Source organism: Eriocheir sinensis, chromosome 54, assembly GCF_024679095.1.
Source record: "Eriocheir sinensis breed Jianghai 21 chromosome 54, ASM2467909v1, whole genome shotgun sequence".
In the NCBI taxonomy this organism is placed as follows: domain Eukaryota; kingdom Metazoa; phylum Arthropoda; class Malacostraca; order Decapoda; family Varunidae; genus Eriocheir; species Eriocheir sinensis.
In genome coordinates, this window is record NC_066562.1 from 3,277,097 (window position 1) to 3,298,207 (window position 21,111).

General features: G+C 44.3%; 1 protein-coding gene across 7 annotated transcripts in view; it reads right to left on the reverse strand.

Moving 5' to 3' along the window:
* LOC126983546 (protein bric-a-brac 1-like) overlaps window positions 1–21,111 on the reverse strand; it is an 87,986-nt gene that overhangs the window by 50,966 nt on the left and 15,909 nt on the right. For 6 of the 7 annotated variants that reach the window (XM_050836319.1, XM_050836318.1, XM_050836321.1 and 3 more), the window contains exon 6: window positions 7,341–7,382. In XM_050836319.1, the coding sequence (XP_050692276.1) occupies window positions 7,341–7,382 (42 nt within the window). Of the gene's footprint in view, window positions 1–7,340; window positions 7,383–11,720; window positions 20,393–21,111 lie in introns of those variants that run through there. The other variant, XM_050836320.1, reaches the window with a different exon arrangement.

The following is a 21,111-nucleotide window of genomic DNA, read 5'->3' on the forward strand; positions in this document are numbered from 1 at the left end:
AACATGATCCCCGCTGCTACCAGGCTAAATAACATCATCTTATCTGATCTATACACTTCCTGTAGGCCTACATTAACCTACAGGTAATTTTATGTTCAAAACGCATGCTATATTGTTTAGTCACACTACTTAGAGGAAAAAGTTTGTGTGCATTTGGTACCATACAACATCACCAAGCAATGAACTCTTTCCAGGAACGGACTGCTTGATTCCCATTTAGTCCATTAAATTGAGGGTTGAGTTTATTTCAATGGTCAGCGTTATATTGGTTTCATCCAAGTTGCGCTCTCCTCTTTACCTTACATTATTCATAAACCCAATATATATTAGCTTTCATTGTGCTTAATATACATAAATGAATCTCTCTCTCTCTCTCTCTCTCTCTCTCTCTCTCTCTCTCTCTCTCTCTCTCTCTCTCTCTCATAAGCAATAAATAACAAGATTCAAATTTTTCCCCTCTATATACCCAGACCCTCCCACTCAATCAAGTATATTGAAAATTCATGTTATATATATACCAAGTGAGTAAGAATAAATTACTACACTTTGAATATTAATGCATTACTGGTAGAGTATTTTATTAACAGGCTGATTTAAACTTTTATCAGTCATCAAAACATTAACAGGTGTACATATTCAAGTCAAAATGATGACAATAAATAATCTCCTTTTCCTCCTTATCCCCATCTCTTCCTCTTTTAACATTCAAGTAAAAAAACATATGTACTCAATTTAACTCAACACTGTTCAATATTTTCTACCTGGAGACTCATGGGGAGGGTTGTGGTGGAAGGGTTGTGATGGAAGGGTTGTGGTGGAAGGGTTGTGGTGGAAGGGTTGTGATGGAAGGGTTGTGATGGAAGGGTTGTGATGGAAGGGTTGTGATGGAAGGGTTGTGATGGAAGGGTTGTGATGGAAGGGTTGTGGTGGAAGGGTTGTGGTGGAAGGGTTGTGATGGAAGGGTTGTGATGGAAGGGTTGTGGAGTGTGGACAGAAGCAGCGTTGCCAAGTTATCGTACTCATCGCACTTAATTTTTGTAGTTGCTGACTGATACCTATAACAACAAAGAACGAAAAACATCAATATTCAACAGTTTTAGCACTAACTTTGTCTCACGTTACTTTTTGTAGGGAAGAGAGTTTGAGGCATAAATATGATAGATACGATATGTGGTTAATACGATGATTTGGCAATGCTGGAAAGAAGCAACGGGGGTGAGAGAAAGGCACAGGAGCCCGACACCACCTTTGGCACTTAAGGATATGAGGCGCCTGGAAAATGGGCATAAGGGACACACCCATTCTAGTTTGCACTGGGAAAGGAAGAACCAGAAACGATGCTGGGGAAAAGGGACCTAGTATTTGATGTACCGAGGGTCACTTTCCCCTTGCAACTTATATCTTGTTCTCCCTGGGATGTGTAGACTCCTTTTCCCAGTACAAACTAGAATAAAATGGCTGTTCCTTACACTCCTTCTCCTTCAGATGCATCGGTGAGGGCATCGAAGACTAGTGAGCTAAAGACAGGTGACCGTAAGGAAACATGACTGCACAAAACGCCAGTACACGAGTTTGTGGTGGTCCAAGATGGTGAATATGAGGTGCTATTGAGTGGAGACTTCAGTGGCAATGGCAATGATGATGATTGTGATGATGGATGAAGTGGGATACGAGCCATGGAGGTGAAGAGGTCGCCTTCCTGTCTATTGGTAGGATGATCACAGTAGTTTGATGTCCACTGATAAGTTCATCACAAAGTTCAAAAAGACTCCAATGCTATTCCATGACAGGCATATGGTGACTAACCAGACAAAAGAACATGAGTGTTTGGAACGCATTGGTAGCTTAGTGACTCGAGCACAGATGGCTAACGTGGAAAACACTGCCTAAATTTCAAGTGACAATGAAGTGCCACATAACACTAGGGCAGAAGTGGACTAGTAAGGATAGGGTGCCACATCAGGAGGCTGCAGAGGAGGTGGTAGTGATGGTGCTGGTGGTGGGGGATCTTGGTAGTGCAGGGTGAAGCAGGGGGAGCAGAGTGCCACACAACACTGGTGGCACCTCAGCCTAGTGCGCTTTTCATGGCCCATCTGGCAGCACCGCTTGCACCGCCACCGCCGCGTCCCATCCCTCACCAGGCTGTGCTGGGGATGGGGAAGGGGCAGGCAGGATGGTCGAGGGTGGTGGAGGGGGGGATGCTGCCTGCCACTCCCCACTGCTGTCGCCAAGACTGGAACAGTGAGGAACGGAGGCTGAACCTACCACCACCACAACACCACAACCACCGTCACCACACACCTCCATCACCACACACCTCCACCACCATACCTTACCACACCATACCATACCATACTTTGGGATAGAACATGTGATTCTTGTATATGTAAATCCTCCATGGATGAAGTTTATTGACCAAAAAGTAATTAAACAAACTACTTTTAGTAAAATTTTGCAGAGGAAACATATATTCTTCCAAAATCTTTTGCTTCCTTTTTCCTCTTGGTTCTGGATACCATTTTACAACCACCTCGCTGGTGGTAATGCAGGAGACAGGTTTATAATGATGATAATGGTAAAATTAAATTTCATGTACTTCCCCAAGGCTCCAGGCTGGAATGACCAACACAAGACTTCCAGAGGGGAATGGAACCCATGTCAGGACAGTCAACTCACCACCAATGCAACTTTCCTTACTGTGGATTTCACCACTGCAACACCGCCTAAAATATCTATATAAAAAACCTACTGAAAAAATCCAGTTCATAAAATATTTTTTGACAGGCGAGCAGCTGTGCCACTTCAATATGCACAGACACCCCATCCCACACATGGCATCACTCCTGTAGGGCCCCTCACTGAACATTCTTAGTCCCATCCCTGAACTTGCATCGCAGTGCAACGTACAACACCCTGTGTGGATCATGCCCAAGCCAGGCTTTCAAGCGGAGATTGGCAGATGCACAGTCACCATGTGTTGCAGACAACGGATATTTACACACTTGGCAAACAGTTTGAATAGGCATTTTCTTTTATCTATGTATTTCTGTAACTCGAGGCTTTATGAGTAGGGGTCTGCCTGTATAGTTGGCCTGCCTTATCTGCAGGTGTATGGTTCCTTGATCCCCTCAGATGAGCAAACAACACAATGTTCAGGACATTGAAACTTAAAATCCCATCTACATGTACTCCGCAGGTCCTTGTATAACATTGTGGTATAATATTGATGAGAAAATTACAAATTGTTATGAAATAAAAACTCAGTGCAAGTCATAAAAACATATGGCTTACTCTACCAGGTGTTCAACTGCTTACAGTTTTGTTCGAGTTTCGATAATTTGATATAAATTCATTACGCAATTTAAAAATAATTCACAGTAGAATAATACGTTTAAACATTGGGGAATTAAAAAGAAAAAGTCAGATGCTTCGCCACTGCCGCCAACACTGCATCTTCTGTTTACATGTAACCAGCTGACCAACTGCTGGTATATGTTCCAGTCCTGATTACTTATTTGATATTATTATAAAATCTTTTTATGGAGATACATGCCTCAGTAAGTCATTCACAGTAATATGATAAGTTTCAGCACCAGGAGAGATGAGAATGAAAATGGCAGACAATTTGCCCCTGCTGCTGTTACTATGTATCCTGCTCTCTCTCTCTCTCTCTCTCTCTCTCTCTCTCTCTCTCTCTCTCTCTCTCTCTCTCTCTCTCTCTCTCTCTCTCTCATATGAACAGAAAATAGTGATATATATGAATTCTTGTCTCTCTTGCTTTGATGAGTTAACTGCTTGCATAGTTTTGACGTTCCACTTTACTAACACAAAAACAAGCTATCCACCACACTACATTTGTTGACATTTTACTTGCCGAAAAATCACTTCAGCTCGCAGCATAAAAACAAAACAAAACAAACACACACTTGCCATAAAACCCCTCGTGCCCATACAAATCAAAGAATGAACAAGGATTACTCTTAGAAGAGGCTGATAATGAAAGGAAAATTCAACTTTTCAACGAATGTGTGCCAAGAAACTGAATAAATAAAACTGTTAGAAAAATTAGTGAGGAAATATCCCTTTGCTGGTGAATGAAGTAAGGCTGACATATCAAGAACCCCATGTACATGTGATATTGACCGCTGCAAAAAATGTCTATACAAACGTGAGAAAGTCTCTTGAGTCAAATATAGCCTCAGTTTAAAGTCAACAGAGTACCTATGACAGCATGTAAAAAATTTCTGGAAGGTTACGATTTTAAGATCACGTCTTTATTTATTATCATTTCTGGAATGGAAAAAAGAATATATTCTCATACTCAAAAATATGTGTAGCAGTGTAAAAAAGGGGGAGAGTGAAGATACTTGTTTCACAGCTCCCCTGAAATATATTTCTGTCAAGCTATGGAAGGAAAAGGTGCACGAGGCATAGTGTGTATTTTAACGAGCACGCTAGACTGATGAAAGATACAAATAAGATAAAAAGACATTCAAAAATTCTTCTGGGTAAGTTTGTGAGTTTTGATAGATGTATTAATAAAAAGTAAGGCATACTCTCGGAGGTGATGACAAAACTGACTGAGATAATGAAAACTGAAAGAGAATAAAAACTAAAAAGAATGTATACAAATGTTTCACTAATAATTGAAGTCGTTGCTCAGTATCTCACTTGTACGACTGGCAAAATATGAAAATCAAGTAAAAGAACACATGTGCATTTGACAATTCACTCAAGTTTCTATTCTGAGGAACCACGCGAGTATGACAGGCAAGAGCAAGGCACCGCAATGGTGGACAGTTCCTTGCTGGCACTGTGTGGGGACAAAGGAGTAACAAACGACAACAGTGCCAGCCCCTTGATACCACTCCAACAACACTGCCACACCCTAGCCACACCAGTACAACAAGGCACTGGTGAGGCAGGGGCAGCGCGTCTAACACAGACCAGGGCAGCAACAACAAGCAACAATAGTGCCACTCTCTCGGTGCTACTCCCCAGCTACTACACTCTGCCACCACAGGCACCCATGTGGCAGCAGCAGAACTAGACACACCACAGGAAGGGCAAACGGTTTCCTTGGCACCCTGGCACCCGCCCCCACACAAAACTCTGCCACACCACCTCCTCCACAAGAGCAGGAGGGGGAGGGGGGGAGGGCTTCAGGCGCACACAGACGTACACACATGACGCCCAGTTCAAGTCATGTATGCATAATTATGTATACACAATATGCATATGACATCTAGTTAGTCATGTGCATGTAATCATGTATACACAAACTGCTAGTACCATAACAAATATATATATAGATAAAAAAAAAGCAGAGGTGGAATATGTTGAATCTTTGTCGTTTGCTTCTCACCTGCACAACCGTAACATAAGCTTGACTAGCTCTTCAGGGCTGTCTACCAGCCAAGATGTGGGCAACCGTACCCCAGCCTTAACCCATCTGCTTCCCTTGGCACTGCTGAGGGCCAAGGGGCAGTGTTAGGCACTGTTATGGGTGCCTGGGGTAAGGTGCATGTGGGGTGGGAGGGTACGGCCAGCCCGAGCCTCAGCATTCTAAAGCTACATGGTATAATAGAGAAAATACAGCATTTTCAGGGGAAACCACACTAAGCAGAACCTAAACTGGTGGCTGACGTTGACTGAGTGACTGACCAATTCCCTTTTAAAAGAGCAGTTAAATGTTACTAATATTACTGTCCTCTCTTGAGGACAATGAATGACTATTATCTACTGTAAATATACAATAATTTGCTTTCTGTTTTTTTGTAAAAATGTGCATTAATTACTGACAACTTTACTATTGACATAACTGAGATTGGTGAGTCAATAAAATAATCATCAAACCTTAATTAAACTGATCTTAAAATTAAAAATTTTGTGCATCAATGCCTGTACATGCAAGCAATGCTGAGCAGCACGGTTCATGCTTGGTGGTGTGGTTTCCTCTGACACACGCCCAACACACACTAAGTGCCCATGGAAGGGAAGACCCGGGACAATACACTCAAAGAGGGAACACAACTACGAGGGGGAAAGAACTCTTTGTCTCTACTATGAAGAAATAAATGCCTGCAACAGATAGTCACAAGAAGTCGCTAAGAGAGTAAAAATATTCCAGACATGTCAACAAGTATCCAAATTATGAACAAATATTTGCAAACACACCTAATACTTGAATTAAGGCGACACATAACTTCGCTTTAACCACCAAGAATGTCAAATTTGAGGGTTTGAAATGGTGGATGAGTGTGAAAAATATACATATCAATGTAACCTTTACCTTAAAGGCTGATGAATATACTTGTGATTGTTATAGATTTTTTGTATTCTAGGAATGTGAAGGTTTAAGATAAATTATCATCATGAATATAGATGTCAATTTTGTGTCATTGTCAATAAACACCTCCACTGCCAAGGTGATTTACTCAACTTAGGGAGAAGGTTGAGGGGCAAGGAACTCAACTACAGATCAATCCTAACTTACAAGGGTGAAACCTCTTATTAAATTACACTACTGTACTTGAGAACCTTACAATATAGAAACAGTTGCTTACTCTGAGGCAGGACTTGGGAGAATCCTCATTTATTCTTACCTATCTTTACGAAAATCAGGAAAATGCTTGAATAATTAGTGAACTGACAAGTGATTTTAATTTGGACGAGCCGTCGGTAACGTTTGTAATAACAGTTTTGGGGGAAATCCTTCCTTACCTTCACTTAGCTTGAGGATGAGACACAAAAGGAACGCATCAATAAATTTAGATACATGTTTGTCACCTGTATTATTTGAGATGATGGTTTGACAGTTTTTTATATGCTTTTCATAATTTACGTCTTTCAAGTCTACGGGACGATGAGGAAATCTGCACAATGCTTAATGAGAGTGAAGGAGAGACTATGAAATATTCCCTGTCTGGTTTTATTAGTTATTTGGAAGAATATAAAACTTGACCTTGACTATCTCCATTAAGTGTTCACGTGGATACAGGAATACGTGCAGAAACTGTCTTTATATTCAGCTTTAAGTGGGATGGCAAGGATGAAGAGTGAGCAAAATTTCAAACTGTTATGACCACTTTTAATCCTTACAAGAGTTTAGGATTTTTCATATTTCAATTACTGAGGTAGAGAAAGGTATGGGAGGAGGAGGAGGAGGAAGAAGGGGGTACTCATATAATTCTTAACACTTAACCTGAAGGTGGGTTAACACTCATAAATGCTTCCAATTCTTATAAGAGGAGGCAAGAAGGTTAGGGGCTAGGGCTGGGAGAAGGGCAGTGAGTGTGTGTCGGGGTGACGAGACAGAAGGTTCCACAAGCTGTACTTACCCTGTGAGAGTTCGTCTGGTGCTGTGGGTCCGAGTGGAGAATCTGTGGCGGGAGAGAGAGAAGAGGGTCAGGGGAGCCAGCTGGGAAGGGGTGCAAAGAACTTATATGCAAAATCACATTCCACTGAGTAAAGGGAATGATGTATAAATAATAACATAAAAAGGGTATTATATGTAAAGGGTTTTCAACGATGCAATTAAGTGAAGGAATGCAAGTTTATATGTGTAATCCCATCAAAGTGAATATTCTGCTGTTTTAAATACACCTGGGTACATAATGACACACACACACACACACACACACACAGAGAGGACCTAATAGCATTATACAGGATACAAGAGGGATTGGAGAAATTGAACAGGAAAGACTTAGTGGTACGTGACAGGAGTGTGACAAGAGGGAATGGTAAGAAATTGAAGAAGAGCGACTGTAGGAGAGACATCAAGAAATATGGTTTTCCTTACAGAAGCATAACACATGGAACGGACTTGACGAGGAGACTGTGTGTGCAAAAACGATTCATGAATTTAAAGCCAAACTGGATAATAAGTGTTATGGAGATGGGACAACATGAGCCTAGTATGCCTCTTTTCCTGTATTTCACAACTAGGTAAACACACACACACACACACACAGCTAGGGGGATGAGGGTGTGTGGTGTGTGAGGTCCCAGCAGTACCCAAAGATTGGCCCTGAGCTAAAAAGAGAGCTCATTTCAGGAAGGTACTGGCTGACGACCACAAATCCAGCATGTGAAAAGACCATGGGTGAATGACACATGCACACCCATGCACAGGAAGGGTATGTCATGAAAGCCAAGCCATCTACCTGGCCCCTACTGTTGCTCTATTCAATACTCCTGATGACATGATTCACACACAAGTAAAACAAAGACACCAGCGGACAAACAAAGCAAGTGTAGCATTCAGGAGGCCATCAAAGTGCTCCATCAACCCCATCAAATTAATATTTCAATCAAGTTTAGAAGAGCGTTAAAATGGAAATAAGTGCAATTTGAATACGCGCCTTTGATAACCCATCGCCGTTACTCATACATAAATATACGCTGATAATCTCTCGTGGATTAGACGAGGGTGGAAGAGAGGACTGCAGCATGCCGGATTTGTGTGAGCAGGAAAATGTGGACTCCTCTACTAAGGTCGCTGGAGGTCATGGGTGTAGGTAGTCATGAGCATTAAGATGTAGACAGGCATGAGGCAGACCGATAGGCAGGTATAGGTATGTCATATTCAGGCCGATAGATCAACATGTAAACAGATAAAAAGCTTCCAATATATATCCCTCATCAAACATGTTAATAATATAGACAAGCAGCAAAAAACAAGTACTATTATGCTGCCCGATGACGTCACATTACTGATAATATATTCACCCCTCAAACACGCACTCAACAATGGAGCAGGGATTGTACTATTTATTATACACGATATGGTGCTGGCACTTAGCTACTCATGGTCTATGGTGATGGTACTGTGCTGTCCGTATTCATAAGACTGTATGGTGCCAGGTACAGTGCTACTAATACGCCCTCTCAGCATGGTGGCGGCACAGTGCGGCTCACACCACCAGAGGCAATCATCATTATTGACAGTCATTACTAATCCACGGCAGGACAAAGGCCTCTCAAAACTTAATTAGTAACTCATATTTGTTGCCATCTCATTTGCCGGCTCATTTATTCGCTGCTTCCGGCTGTTGCTGTACTTACTTGCTCGCTGCTGTTTGTTGTTTATTTATTGATTCGTCGCTGTTAAAATGGTTTTGTTTGTTTGTTAAGTTGTTTATTAGTTAACAATATATTTGTTCGGTGCTACTTTCAATTGTTTGTGAGCCTAATTTTCTCATTTATTCAAGCTTGTTTCTATTTTATTCTTATTTGTTTGCTAGATTCTCTTTGATTTGCTCGCTATCTGTCTGGAGGCTTGATCCTGTTTGCAGCTGGTCTACATACAGTTGGTTTACACTTGCTCATCTGTTGCTTATTCACCCCCGTCTGCTATTGTGTGTCCTGTTTACTTATGCAGAAACCAGTTAGTGTACGAAGCCTGTTTGCTGTTAATCAATTCTCGTGTCAGACTAGGAAAGCAATGCAATAACTGAAGAGGGAAAATAAGGACGTTGAATGAGGAGATGATCCATGGGGGTTAACTACTAAGGTCCCAATGTCAAGGGGAACATAGGTGCTTCCTCGTTCACCAAGAAGCTGCCACATGAGAAGCACAGATATGCTCTCCCGACGACCCAAGCCGAGACCTTTCACATAGCCCCCTCGCCCCCTCACCCTGACAATGGGTTCTGTATCTGTTTCTCATTGTGTGCTCTGTATATCAGTTCACTGGTCTCATAATTGTCTACATGCTTGATAGTCCGTTTGTTGTTTGTCTGCATAATTATTCCCTTAAACTTATTATTCTTTGTTTAGCTCTATTTCCATTCATCCATTTTCATTTTTCCATCATGTCCCTCAATGTGTGTGCAGGACGAGTTTTACTAATAGAACAACAGTGACAACAATAACTGAAAAAGATAAGTGATAAGATATAATGAATAATAATAATGATAATAATAAAAAATAAATATAACAGGCTACACAAGTAATAACTGAAATTCAACAATAATAACAACAATAATAATCATAATAATAACAACAACTGCAGCCCCAATAAACAAACACTATCCCCTCGTTATCAAAAGGCTCGGCCCGGCAGTAATTAAATTCTCGGCACAATGGTAATTAAATTATTATAAACCTACATGCATATATACATACATACATACACTCACACATGCGCACACACACACAGCCGCCCACACGTGTACGCATGCGCAGACAGACAGACACACCCTTCAACATTCATACGCCCATACACACACACACACACACACTCACACACACACAACTTACCTTACCGAATGAATTCATATAACTCAGTAAGTCCAATAAATCCTGCTGGTTACTTTTTTTTTTTTTTTTTTTTGCACCCATACAATATTTATTAATTTAGTCTAATAACTTTTTTTTTTTTTTAACTGGTGAGTATGGGTGAAAAATGTCCTTTTGTTTGGCTTTAAAGATGATAGACACAAGGCTGGCTGGCAGAGCAATGATGGGAAATCAATACAAGGGGAGCTTATGTTTCCAAAGCTTGCTAAAAATTTATCATCACCACCACCACCACCAGTATCAATAGGGCCATCATCACCATTACCACCACTCTTCACCATCATATTTTGCTGTCATTACATCACCACTACTGTCATCACACTGTAACCTTCACCATCACACCAACTTCAATGCTTAGTTTTTCCATCATCGTCTCTGCCTCTGACAATTATAACCCTTCAATATCATGGTCTTCTTTTTAATAAGCGATACATACAAGTACAAGAGGTGGTTAGATTATCGGGGATCTTACTTGGGAATATGGAAAGGAACCAGGACTTACTGTAGCTATATAATACTAATAATGATAATGTTAAATAATAATAATGCAAAGGTTTGTCTACCACACCTACAAGGGCAAATACTACAGGGTTAGTTATTGCTGTTCAAGTGATGCATTCCTGTGTACTATTGTTCACTCCCAGGGTAGGAAAATGCCAAACCTACAGAGAGATGGGGCTGAGGAAAAGGAGAAATGGGGGTTGAAAAAGGAAGAGAAGCAGGAACTGGAGGGTGATGAAGAGGAGGAAGAGGAGAAAAAGGCAGAGGATGATGGAAAAAATAAAGGATAGAGAAATGTTTGGGGCTGAGGAAAAGGAGAAATGGGGGTGAAAAAGGAAGAGAAGCAGGAACTGGAGGGTGATGAAGAGGAAGAAGAGGAGAAAAAGGCAGAGGATGATGGAGATGGAAAAAATAAAGGATAGAGAAATGTTTGGGGCTGAGGAAAAGGAGAAATGAGGGTTGAAAAAGGAAGAGAAGCAGGAACTGGAGGATGATGAAGAGGAGGAAGAGGAGAAAAAGGCAGAGGATGATGGAGATGGAAAAAATAAAGGATAGAGAAATGTTTAAAATTATACACATTAAGAAGACAGCAAAAAGAGATCATTTAGTTTACATATACATCTTCATGGCAGAAAGCTGAGGAAAGGGACAATTCTTTTTTTTACAAACACATAAGTGGAAGTGTTAAATCTTAAGTCCAGCACCTTAGCTTACATTCAATCAAATAAAAAAAGTTCCTCAAAGTGTTTCAAATGAGTTCAAGCAAAGAAAAGTCCACCAGGTAAGACAGGAAGAATAAGCAAGCAAGGAAGAGAATCAAATCTTACATTCAGCATCTTAGCTTATATTCAATCATTTACACAAGATTCCTCAAAGTGTTTCAAATGAGTTCAGGCAAAGAAAAGTTCACCGGGTAAGTTAGGTTCATTTATTAATAGATATTAGTTTCCATATTCGAGACTAAAAAATGCATTGAATAGATACCCACGGGCCAGCACTAGCCTTTGGGGCCCACTGCAAACACTTGATAATCCGTATGCTAGACATTATGAGCTAAAAACTACGACACCAACTTGGGGGTGCTTGCTGCCCTGCGCTGGCGGTGGGGCTGTGGTGGTGTGGTGGTGGTGTGAGGTAGTGGTGGTGGAGGTAGTGGTGGTGGAGGTAGCAGTGGTGATCGTGGTGGTGGTGGTGGTACTAGTATGTTTGTGTGGCGAGTGGTATGTGATGATTTGTGGCTGTTATGTGTTATGTGGTGTGGTGTTGAGTGGCATGAGGTGATGTGCTGTGGTGTAGCATGGTGTGGTGCACTGTGATGGTGTGTGGTGAGGTAGGCAGGTCTGTTTCTGCTTTGTGTAAGAGAGGTTTTGGGGAGAGGAAGACAAGGGGATGGATGAGAGAGGAGAGGAGAGGAAGGAGGGAGAGGAGAGGAAGGAGGGAGAGGGAGGGAAGGCAGGTGGTTATTAGAGCGAGAGAGAGACAGACAGACAGACAGAGGGAGGGAAAGGATCAATAGAAAGACAAATACAATGAGAGAAAAGACAAAAGATGTGAGAGAGAGCGAGAGAGAGGGAGAGAGATAATGGGGCCCTTCCTCAGTCAGCTACAAAGGTTCCCACCATTCCTAAGTAGACCCATCTCTGGTAGCAGTATACTGGCCTGTGATAAGTCATGTATTGCAAGTCCCTTTCAGTCATCCTAAGCCCATACAGAAGCCTCTACACCAGTACTGGCACCATACCTAACAGTAATTGAGGTGTGTGTGTGTGTGTGTGTGTGTGTGTGTTGGAATGGCTATTGACAGGCTTCATACTGAGGTTCTTTTTCTGTCTGAGGTCACCAACTCTTCACACACTAACAATCTCTTTATGTCTTTGAGGTTACCAACATTACATAAACTGGCACTGTCCAAGAGGTCACCATTTTTTCTGTTGGCACTGTCTGTCATGAATGTCCCTACCTTCCACACTGGCACTGCTTATGACCTATGTGGCCCTTAACTTTCTAATTGCACTGGCACTATTTTTTGTCATGGAGGTAATGTATTTTCACATAGCTACTCTCTAAAAAGTCAGGAGGTAGCATGCAATCACTGTCATGTGCATAAACTTTGGTATGCAATGGTTGTGTTTTAATACTGTGGGATGAAGCATTGATATTCCTGGAGTCATTAAGTCTCAGTCAACCTGTTTCTAAGTGATGTGTCATAGTGCTGGTCAGTTATCTAATACTGTTGTTGTGTCAACTTCTGCCCTGAGGTGTTGGATATTTAACTTAAGTATTCCAGAGAAAGCCTGGCAGCTCAGTGACTGCTAGGTTAACTCATGTTGTAATGTAACTGAAAAACTTCACTTAGAATGCAAATCAACACCTGTAGATGATGGCCGTTACATTGAACTTTAAACAACCTCGCTTGTTGCACCATACAATGGCAGGTAGTGAGAAAATCAAGGCAGAAGTTTGTTGTCTTGCAAAAAACATGTTCAGAAGAATGTGAAAGCAGAGATAAATTTTTGCAAGGTATGCCAGCCTTTTCAAGAAGTATATAAATATTTCTTAAGTCCTTGAAGGTCAAGTAGAAGTTCTGGCAAATGCATCCATTACTTGGAAAGCCCTTTTGAGCATTTTGCATCAATAGTTTGGCAAACAGAAATATGCATCCACATGCCTTCCTATAATGTATAACTGATGTAAAATGTGCCCCCACTCACACACTTCACAGTATGGACTAAGGAAGGTCATATATTTCACCACAAACACATCCTCTACTTCAACACAAAACACAGGATAATGGGGGAAATAATTTTGAACAAAGCTTATAGTGCAGGCAGTGTTCACTGTTACTCAAGAGTAGCATGCTGAACCTCAGTTAACTGTGAGACTACTGGGTCTTTTTTTACATTTAACCCTTAGCCTGTCTCTTAAGAAAATATATAATAATAATATAAATAAATAAATAAAATAAATAAGTTTTGAGGGAAGTACAATGCCTCTTTGGTGCTTTAAAACATTAAATGCCTAAACATTTCAGAGCCTACATCAGTCACCTGCAAATACTGGTCAATCTGCCACTCATGTCTGCAAAGAGTGAGTGGCCACCTGACTCACCCATGGCTTGGTCCAGCACTGTCTACCCGTCACCCAGGCCTGCATGCATCACCTGGGTTAATCATGTCTGCCAGTCTGCCTTTTGGGTCAATGTGTCACTGTAGTTTGTCTCCTGCATAATTCAATACTGGTCAGTAGTAAACACTAGACTGCCATACTGGTTTACTGTCACTTGTCTATCTTCTAGTTCCACACTATATTGTCACTTAAGTATTTCACCCACAACCAAGTCCAACACTGGTCTGCCTTGGTTTGGCTGCAGCCAGGGAAGGCCAAGCCACACACAGTGTGACCTGACCTTCGTACCCTGACACCTGAAGGTCATCTGAGTGCCATTGAGCAATAGGTTATGTGAGAGGAGAGTGAAGGAGTGTTTAAAGCTGAGGGGGACAAGCAGGCGGGCAGGCCACGGAGCCACAGTCCTGCCACCAGCGAGGGGCGGCCAGCCCTGCTAACCTTGCATTAAATGTCAGTACATATATGGAGATACAGGGGTTACAAACGCTTAAAATGGAGAGATGAGGACTAGAGACTGACAACGGACATAATGAAGCTATCGGAACCCTAATCCTCTATGGTGATAACGGGTCTTGTTAAAAATCGTATTACACCAAATAGGCAACGCTATTTGTTTTGTACGCAGCAAACCCATATACTGTTTATCGTTAGACACTAAGATATATTTACTTGGAAACTTTAAAGGACTGGGGGTGGAGGGTGGAGGCCGGATGGGGGGAAAGCCATGGCTGCCCTGGGCCACGGCGCCAAACAATTCACTGGGGCGGGCTTGTCAGGCCCTTGGGCAATTGTGTGTCTGTCTGTCTTGTGTACTGACATTGTGACTGACTGTTACTGTTTTGTTACAACTTAGTGCGCCGGCCTCCTCCTCCACCACCCACCCTGCAGCACAACAAGAAAATCATTTAAAATTTTGCACTTTAAAAAATATACACTATCACTGATAGTAACTCAAAAACTATATTCATATAGAATTAACAAAATCAAATACAAAATACTATAAAAAGGTCCAGCCACATGCACTCCCCGTCGTGGGGGCGGCAGTGCCGCCACAAACACGTGGAATGTTGGACAAGGGAAGCGCAGCGCCTCCGCCGAACCCAAATACAAAACTTAGAACCTAATAACATGTGCTCTTACCAAGAAACATCACAACATGATCTAAACAGCAAAACATTTGCATGGCTATGAATTACCAAGTAATGTATCACCTGAGCAGTTCACAACTGCCGGCTCAACGAGCAACTGTCCTGGCGAGCGTGGGGGCCACAGCGTGGGCTGGGCAGGTGTGGACCGCAGCCAACATTAAGGGCCATGGCCAGGGGCCACTGCAGCTGTTTGCACCATGGTAAGCCTGGTCGCCAGGTAAACCATAGCAAATGTGGACCACAATTGTAAGCTACAGCACATGTGGGTCACAGCTATGAGCCATAATTGACATGGGCCACAGTCGTGAGCCACAACAAGCATGGGCCACAGCAGTGATCCGAAGCAGCCCTCCTGGCCTCGGGTGGGTGCAGGTGGGCCCCACGCACGCATGTCATGGCAAAAATTACAAAAACTATGGTATCTTCACCTGAATATTGCAAGAACCCCTGACAGAATAGTTGCTGTATATAACAATACGTGACCCTGAATGTTTAAAACCTGCAGGATAATATTCACATTGGGTTTGACGGACGCCTCCCACCGTGCCTGGCTACTCCCGGGATGACTGCGGCGGCACTGCCTCGGGGTGCCGACGGTGGTTCCCCGAGGCCAGCGCCTGCCCGGCCCTGATGCCAGCGGCCAGGCAGACACCCTCGGGTCGGTGCCGGCCCTCCAGTGGCCCGGCACCGATCCGAGGTACAAAGTGTCTCTTCGGAAACCCAGCCGGATTGACGCGGGAAGATTGCCATTATCTACTGTGATCCTGAGAAGACATTGAACATATCACAGAATTTGATCAGCAGACACTCTAAGTTCAATCCCTGACTTTGATTATGTGGAGGACCTTAACACAGCGTGGAAGGGGTCACACAAAGCCACAGAGGAGACCACATGAGGTAGATGCACCCAAGAAATTGGCTCAAGAGACCAGAGTAATTATAATTTATTCTAAAAACGAGACAAGAGAAAGAGGGGGAGAATATAAATCAAATGTGGGTCAGCTCTTCTAAAGAGCCCAAAACGCTGCTGCTGCTGCTGTGGCCACGAGGCTCAAAGAAAACAGAACAACGGAGACAGAATTCAGCGTCCCTGTGCCACGACGACATGGGTGGCCCGCTAGGCACCCTGCTGGACCCTGTTAGAGTGAACCTTGTATTTAGAGAAGTACCCGTTTAGTGTGGAGCCCTGGATATGTATGTGTCGCAGTGAGGGTCCATGTCTTGTCGAACAGGCTATACACCACTGAGGGAGTGTGTGTGTGTGCGTCTGCGTGTGTGTATATGTGTGTGTGTGTGTGAGTGTGTGTGTAGATGTGCACTGCATGGCTTGAGTGGATGCATATGTGTTTGAGGTAACACCTAAGGGAGATGGGCTACAATAAAGTATGTATAGCGGGGGCAGGGGGAGAGTGCCAGCGAGAGCGGGGGTGGGTGGGGGGGGGGGGAGAGAGAGAGAGAGAGAGAGAGAGAGAGAGAGAAACGTCAAGCCATCTCTCCTTAGTCTGTTAGCATCAAGCACAGGGCACTCTTCCACGGTATGGTTGTGATTGGGAATGCCATGCTGCCTAACACATCAAAAAGCCTGCAACACACACACACACACACACACACACACACTAAAACACACAAACACAGATTTAAGAAGCAGTAATTTGTCGTCTCTCTCTCAATTTCTCCTTAACACATGAACACACACACACATACACGCACACACACACACACACACACACACACACACACACACACACACTCCCAAAACCTGGTGCACAGAGCAAGTGCGTGCACACACCCTAAACAGCAGACATCTCTCATGTGCGTATATGAACGTATGTATGTACTTATTTTTGTTTATTTATATATGTATACGTATTTTCACTTATTTATTTTTTTGTTTACTTGTACTTAGCGTGTCGCACAACCATTGGTCGGTCACCTGTCGACTCTCGGCTTCCAAGGTCGCAGCCTCTCGAAATAAAAACAAGCACACAAACGCAACAGAAAAGAAAAAACAAAAGCAGTGGAAATCAAAGTAAAACTAACGATGAGGAAAATATTCAGGGGAGGACGTCTGTTCTTTATGTTACATCGGAGTGAAGCGGTGAAACGTAACGTGGGCAGCAATGGGTGTCACAATAGGAGGAGAGGTGTGAGTGTGTGTGTGAGAGAGAGAGAGAGAGAGAGAGAGAGAGAGAGAGAGAGAGAGAGAGAGAGAATGTCACCCAATGCACCATAAAATAACGATAATACACATGTAGTACGTATATATATCTGTATTTATATAGCTATCTTCATTGCAGTTTTGTGACAAGAGGTCTGGTGGGGGGAGAGCGTGACAGAATGACCCTTGCCACCCCCCCCCCCCCCCTCACAATGCTGCTGCTGCTGCTGCTGCTGCTATGGGCCACAGAAAACAGGCCGCACGAAGCCTCCTCCCTGTTTGAGTCCCGTTCAAAACCCGTAAGTTTAATGATAAAACCTGAACTGGAATTACCTGAAGCCCACTCGCCCGCCCAGGTCCTGCCGCCACCCTCTCTGGGCAGGGCAGGGCAGGGGCTGGGCGTGCGCGCGTACATACATTTGTTTATGCATACATGCATTAATGTACACCCTGCACGGCCGAGGCGAGACGCGGCCCGAGGTGTGCGCGGCAAGCAAACGTTCAGCCGTCGCTTGTTTGTTGTGGTCTTTGCTACCGCAGAGACTGAACTAATAACCGGTCTGTCTGTCCGTCTGTCCTCCATGCACATGGCTGACTGACTGACTATATGTATGGATGTATATATGGGTAATTTGGCAAAAATGACGAACGCACGAACGGAAACCTTCACTCACGAAGCCACAGTATTAATAATGACACTGGTGATGAGTAATGATAATAATGGTAGTAGCAATAATAATAATAATAATAATAATAATAATAATAATAATAATAACAGTAATGATAGAAGCCTAGCCAAAGTCTACATCATCACTAAAGACACTGGGGCTCAGAGCACCTCGTATATAATGCTAGTAAATAAAATAGATTCTTTTTTTTGTCGGCTTTTTATAATAATGTCTTGCTTTTGTTTTGTTTAATCTTTACAGGTAGAGTCTTGAGGTATAAAGTTTGTGTGATCGTTCTCACGTATCGTCAGTGCGGGGAGAGGCAAAGACACGTCCCCACGACATACCGTTTCAATATACTGGAAGAGAAAGGGAGGGAGGGAGAGGTCTGGAGGGTTGGGGAGGAGGTAGGGTGGAGGTAGAGAGAGAAAAGCGCATTTTTCTCTCTCACACGTGGAGGTAAAACACGCCATCATCATTATGTCCCTCACTCGGGGCACTTCAGCAAGTTTCAAAAATCTTTCAACTGTTTCCTCTTTTCTTTGTTTCTGCCGAGAGATTTACTCCAAGATTTTCTGTTCTCGCTACATGTGTACATATATATTTGCATTTTTCTGGTTTGCTTTATCTCTCTCTCCCCTCGTGTTCATTTTTTCCATTCTTGCACGAGACTTTGATTAGCATTAATACCTGAAGAGTCAAGTCACCCATATGACAACAACAACACACAGCGAGAAGAATACAGTGTTCCATTTAGATGCACAACACAAAACACCATGAACCAACCAAGCCTTTCTCTTACGAGGCATGAGTGTGTGAGTGAGCAAGTGAATATGTGTGAAAAAGCACTAGAAACAGCACAGTCATAGAAAAAGCAAGAGAGAGCTGGAGAGATAAGAGACCCGTTCTACAAAGATTTGACGTTACAGCTTAAACTAATTCCCAGAACTGGAATAAATATGCCCTGTTGCTTCCTGAGTTTGTGCGCCATAGAAAAACATTTTTCATAACAAAAGGACATGTTTTCACCCAAACTCCCCCCTCTCTCCACCCAAAAAAGTCCCCTTCCCACTGCCTAACCCCACCCACAAGTATAACTAACTGGAACACTGCATCCTTGCGCATTTGCCCCTGCATTTGTTTACGTTTATGCGCGCCGCCATACGCATTCCCCTCGTCGTTTTACTTCCAATAATTTGTCGTTTCCTCTTGGTCCTGAGGCTGGACATTGCATGCAAGCTTTCCCTGTCTTCATCCCTGCGATATTTTCTCAATATTTCCTGTACAATGCATAGATCATTGGGGTGACACGACACAGGGCCGCAGCTGTGGGTGCTTCATGTTGCATATCCACTGTTGTCTACCCATCGAAGGGGCAGTGGTGGGGGTTGGGTGGGTGGTGGAGGGTGTTAATGTGACCCTGGTTGTGGTGGTGGTGGTGGTGGTGATGTAATGGTGGTGTGAAGGCTGCACAGGGTGACGGTGTGCTGTCGTCTCAGCCCTGGTATGGCGGCGGCGGCGGCGGCGGGCACTGAGACTGAGAATGCAGCCTTATTCCCACCACTAGTCCGACCAAGGTTGATGCAGGTGATGGAGCGACAGTTGACTCTGCAGCAGCTGGGCAGCACCGTCCTGGGACATCTGGTGTGGGGCCATCTGCTGAGCATGCTGCTGCTGCTGCTGCTGCTGCTGCTGCTGTTGCTGAGAGTGCTGTTGCTGAGAGTGCTGTTGCTGTTGTTGGTGATGCTGTTGTGGTTGCTGTTGCTGCTGCTGCTGCTGCTGCTGCTGCAGCTGCTGTATGGTCTGTTGGAGGTAGTTTTGCTGCATTTGCTGCTGCCGCTGCATGCGCTCTTGGGACTGCTGCCGGCCCTTCTTGAGTTGGCTGATGCGCACAGCCAGGCGGCGTGACTGGTCAAAGTACAGCTTACGCAGCTGCTTCATCACCTCCGTCGCCTTGTTGAAGTTGCTGCCCTGCTCAGGGGTGATGCCGGCCAACTCAGCCATGTCAAGCAGCCCAGGCTCCCCTGTGCTATTACTGCCCCCTCCACCACCACCACCCTCCTGACCCCCCTCTCCCTGCTGGTTGGCTGCCTGCTGCTGGCTGCTTGGAGGGTGTTGCTGCTGCAGCTGAGCCTCTGCGCGGCACACCTTGGCGATGGTGCCGGGCTGTGCCATCTCCAGCAAAATCACCTGGTGCATATACTGTGCCAGCTGGGTCCTCAGTGCGTCTATGCTCTCGAAGGTCTCGATGAGGCGCGAGGTGGCCCGCTGCCGCTTGCTGGAGCCGCCCATGGTGGTGTAATTCTGCGTGGCGTTGCGGCAGTAGCTCCACTCCTTTGCTACGGAGCGGAGCAGCTGGAAGTGTGGTGTGGACTCCAGCCCCGTATAGCAGGACAGCAGCGGCGCCGGCTCAGTGAGCTGCAAGCATTCTTCCAAAAAGCGTCTGATGAGTCCGCCCACGGGGTGCGGGGGGGTGCGACAGAGCCCTGGGGAAGAGACACACAGCGGCATCAGCGCGCGCAGCCGCGGGGGGGACTGCTGGGGGGGGCGGCCCCCTCCGCGGCCACAAACGGAACCACAGGGAATGATGCAAGAACACTTGTTGGAAGAATGCTTGCGCCATAAACAACAACTTTCAGTGACGCCCTGACTGAGCTCTCTTTCCGGGAACAGTCCGCCTTGGCTTTGTCACTCTCTAAGACAAGACGAAGCTCTCCCTCTCTGAGACAAGAGTTAACGCTGGCAGAGAGTATCCCTCAAGACACTCCCGCCGTTGGTAGGTTAATGGCAAGGACTGTACTGTCCGCTGTTTGTTTTTCACTGGTTCAGGCTGTTATGTCACAAACATTCTACAAACATGGTCATCGGAGGGTTGGTGGTGTGTGAGGCAGACCATGCACTTACTATAGGTTCTCTTAAAGTATACACTGACTCACAACTCCTTAACACAAGCAGGAGATACAATGACCACAAGACAGGGGTGCAGGGTTAGTGAGGACTACAGGCGCACACACTCGCTCATAGGTACACACAAGCATACAATCACGCACGTACTCGCACGCTCACACCCACACCTATAAACAGACACACACGTACGCACAGGCAACACTACAGTCTGCTACGCGCTACTGTGCCACACTACAGCACCTTCCCACCTGTGCTTCCTCAGGTGGGCTACAAGGCAGGCAGGTGCTACTTAGGAGTA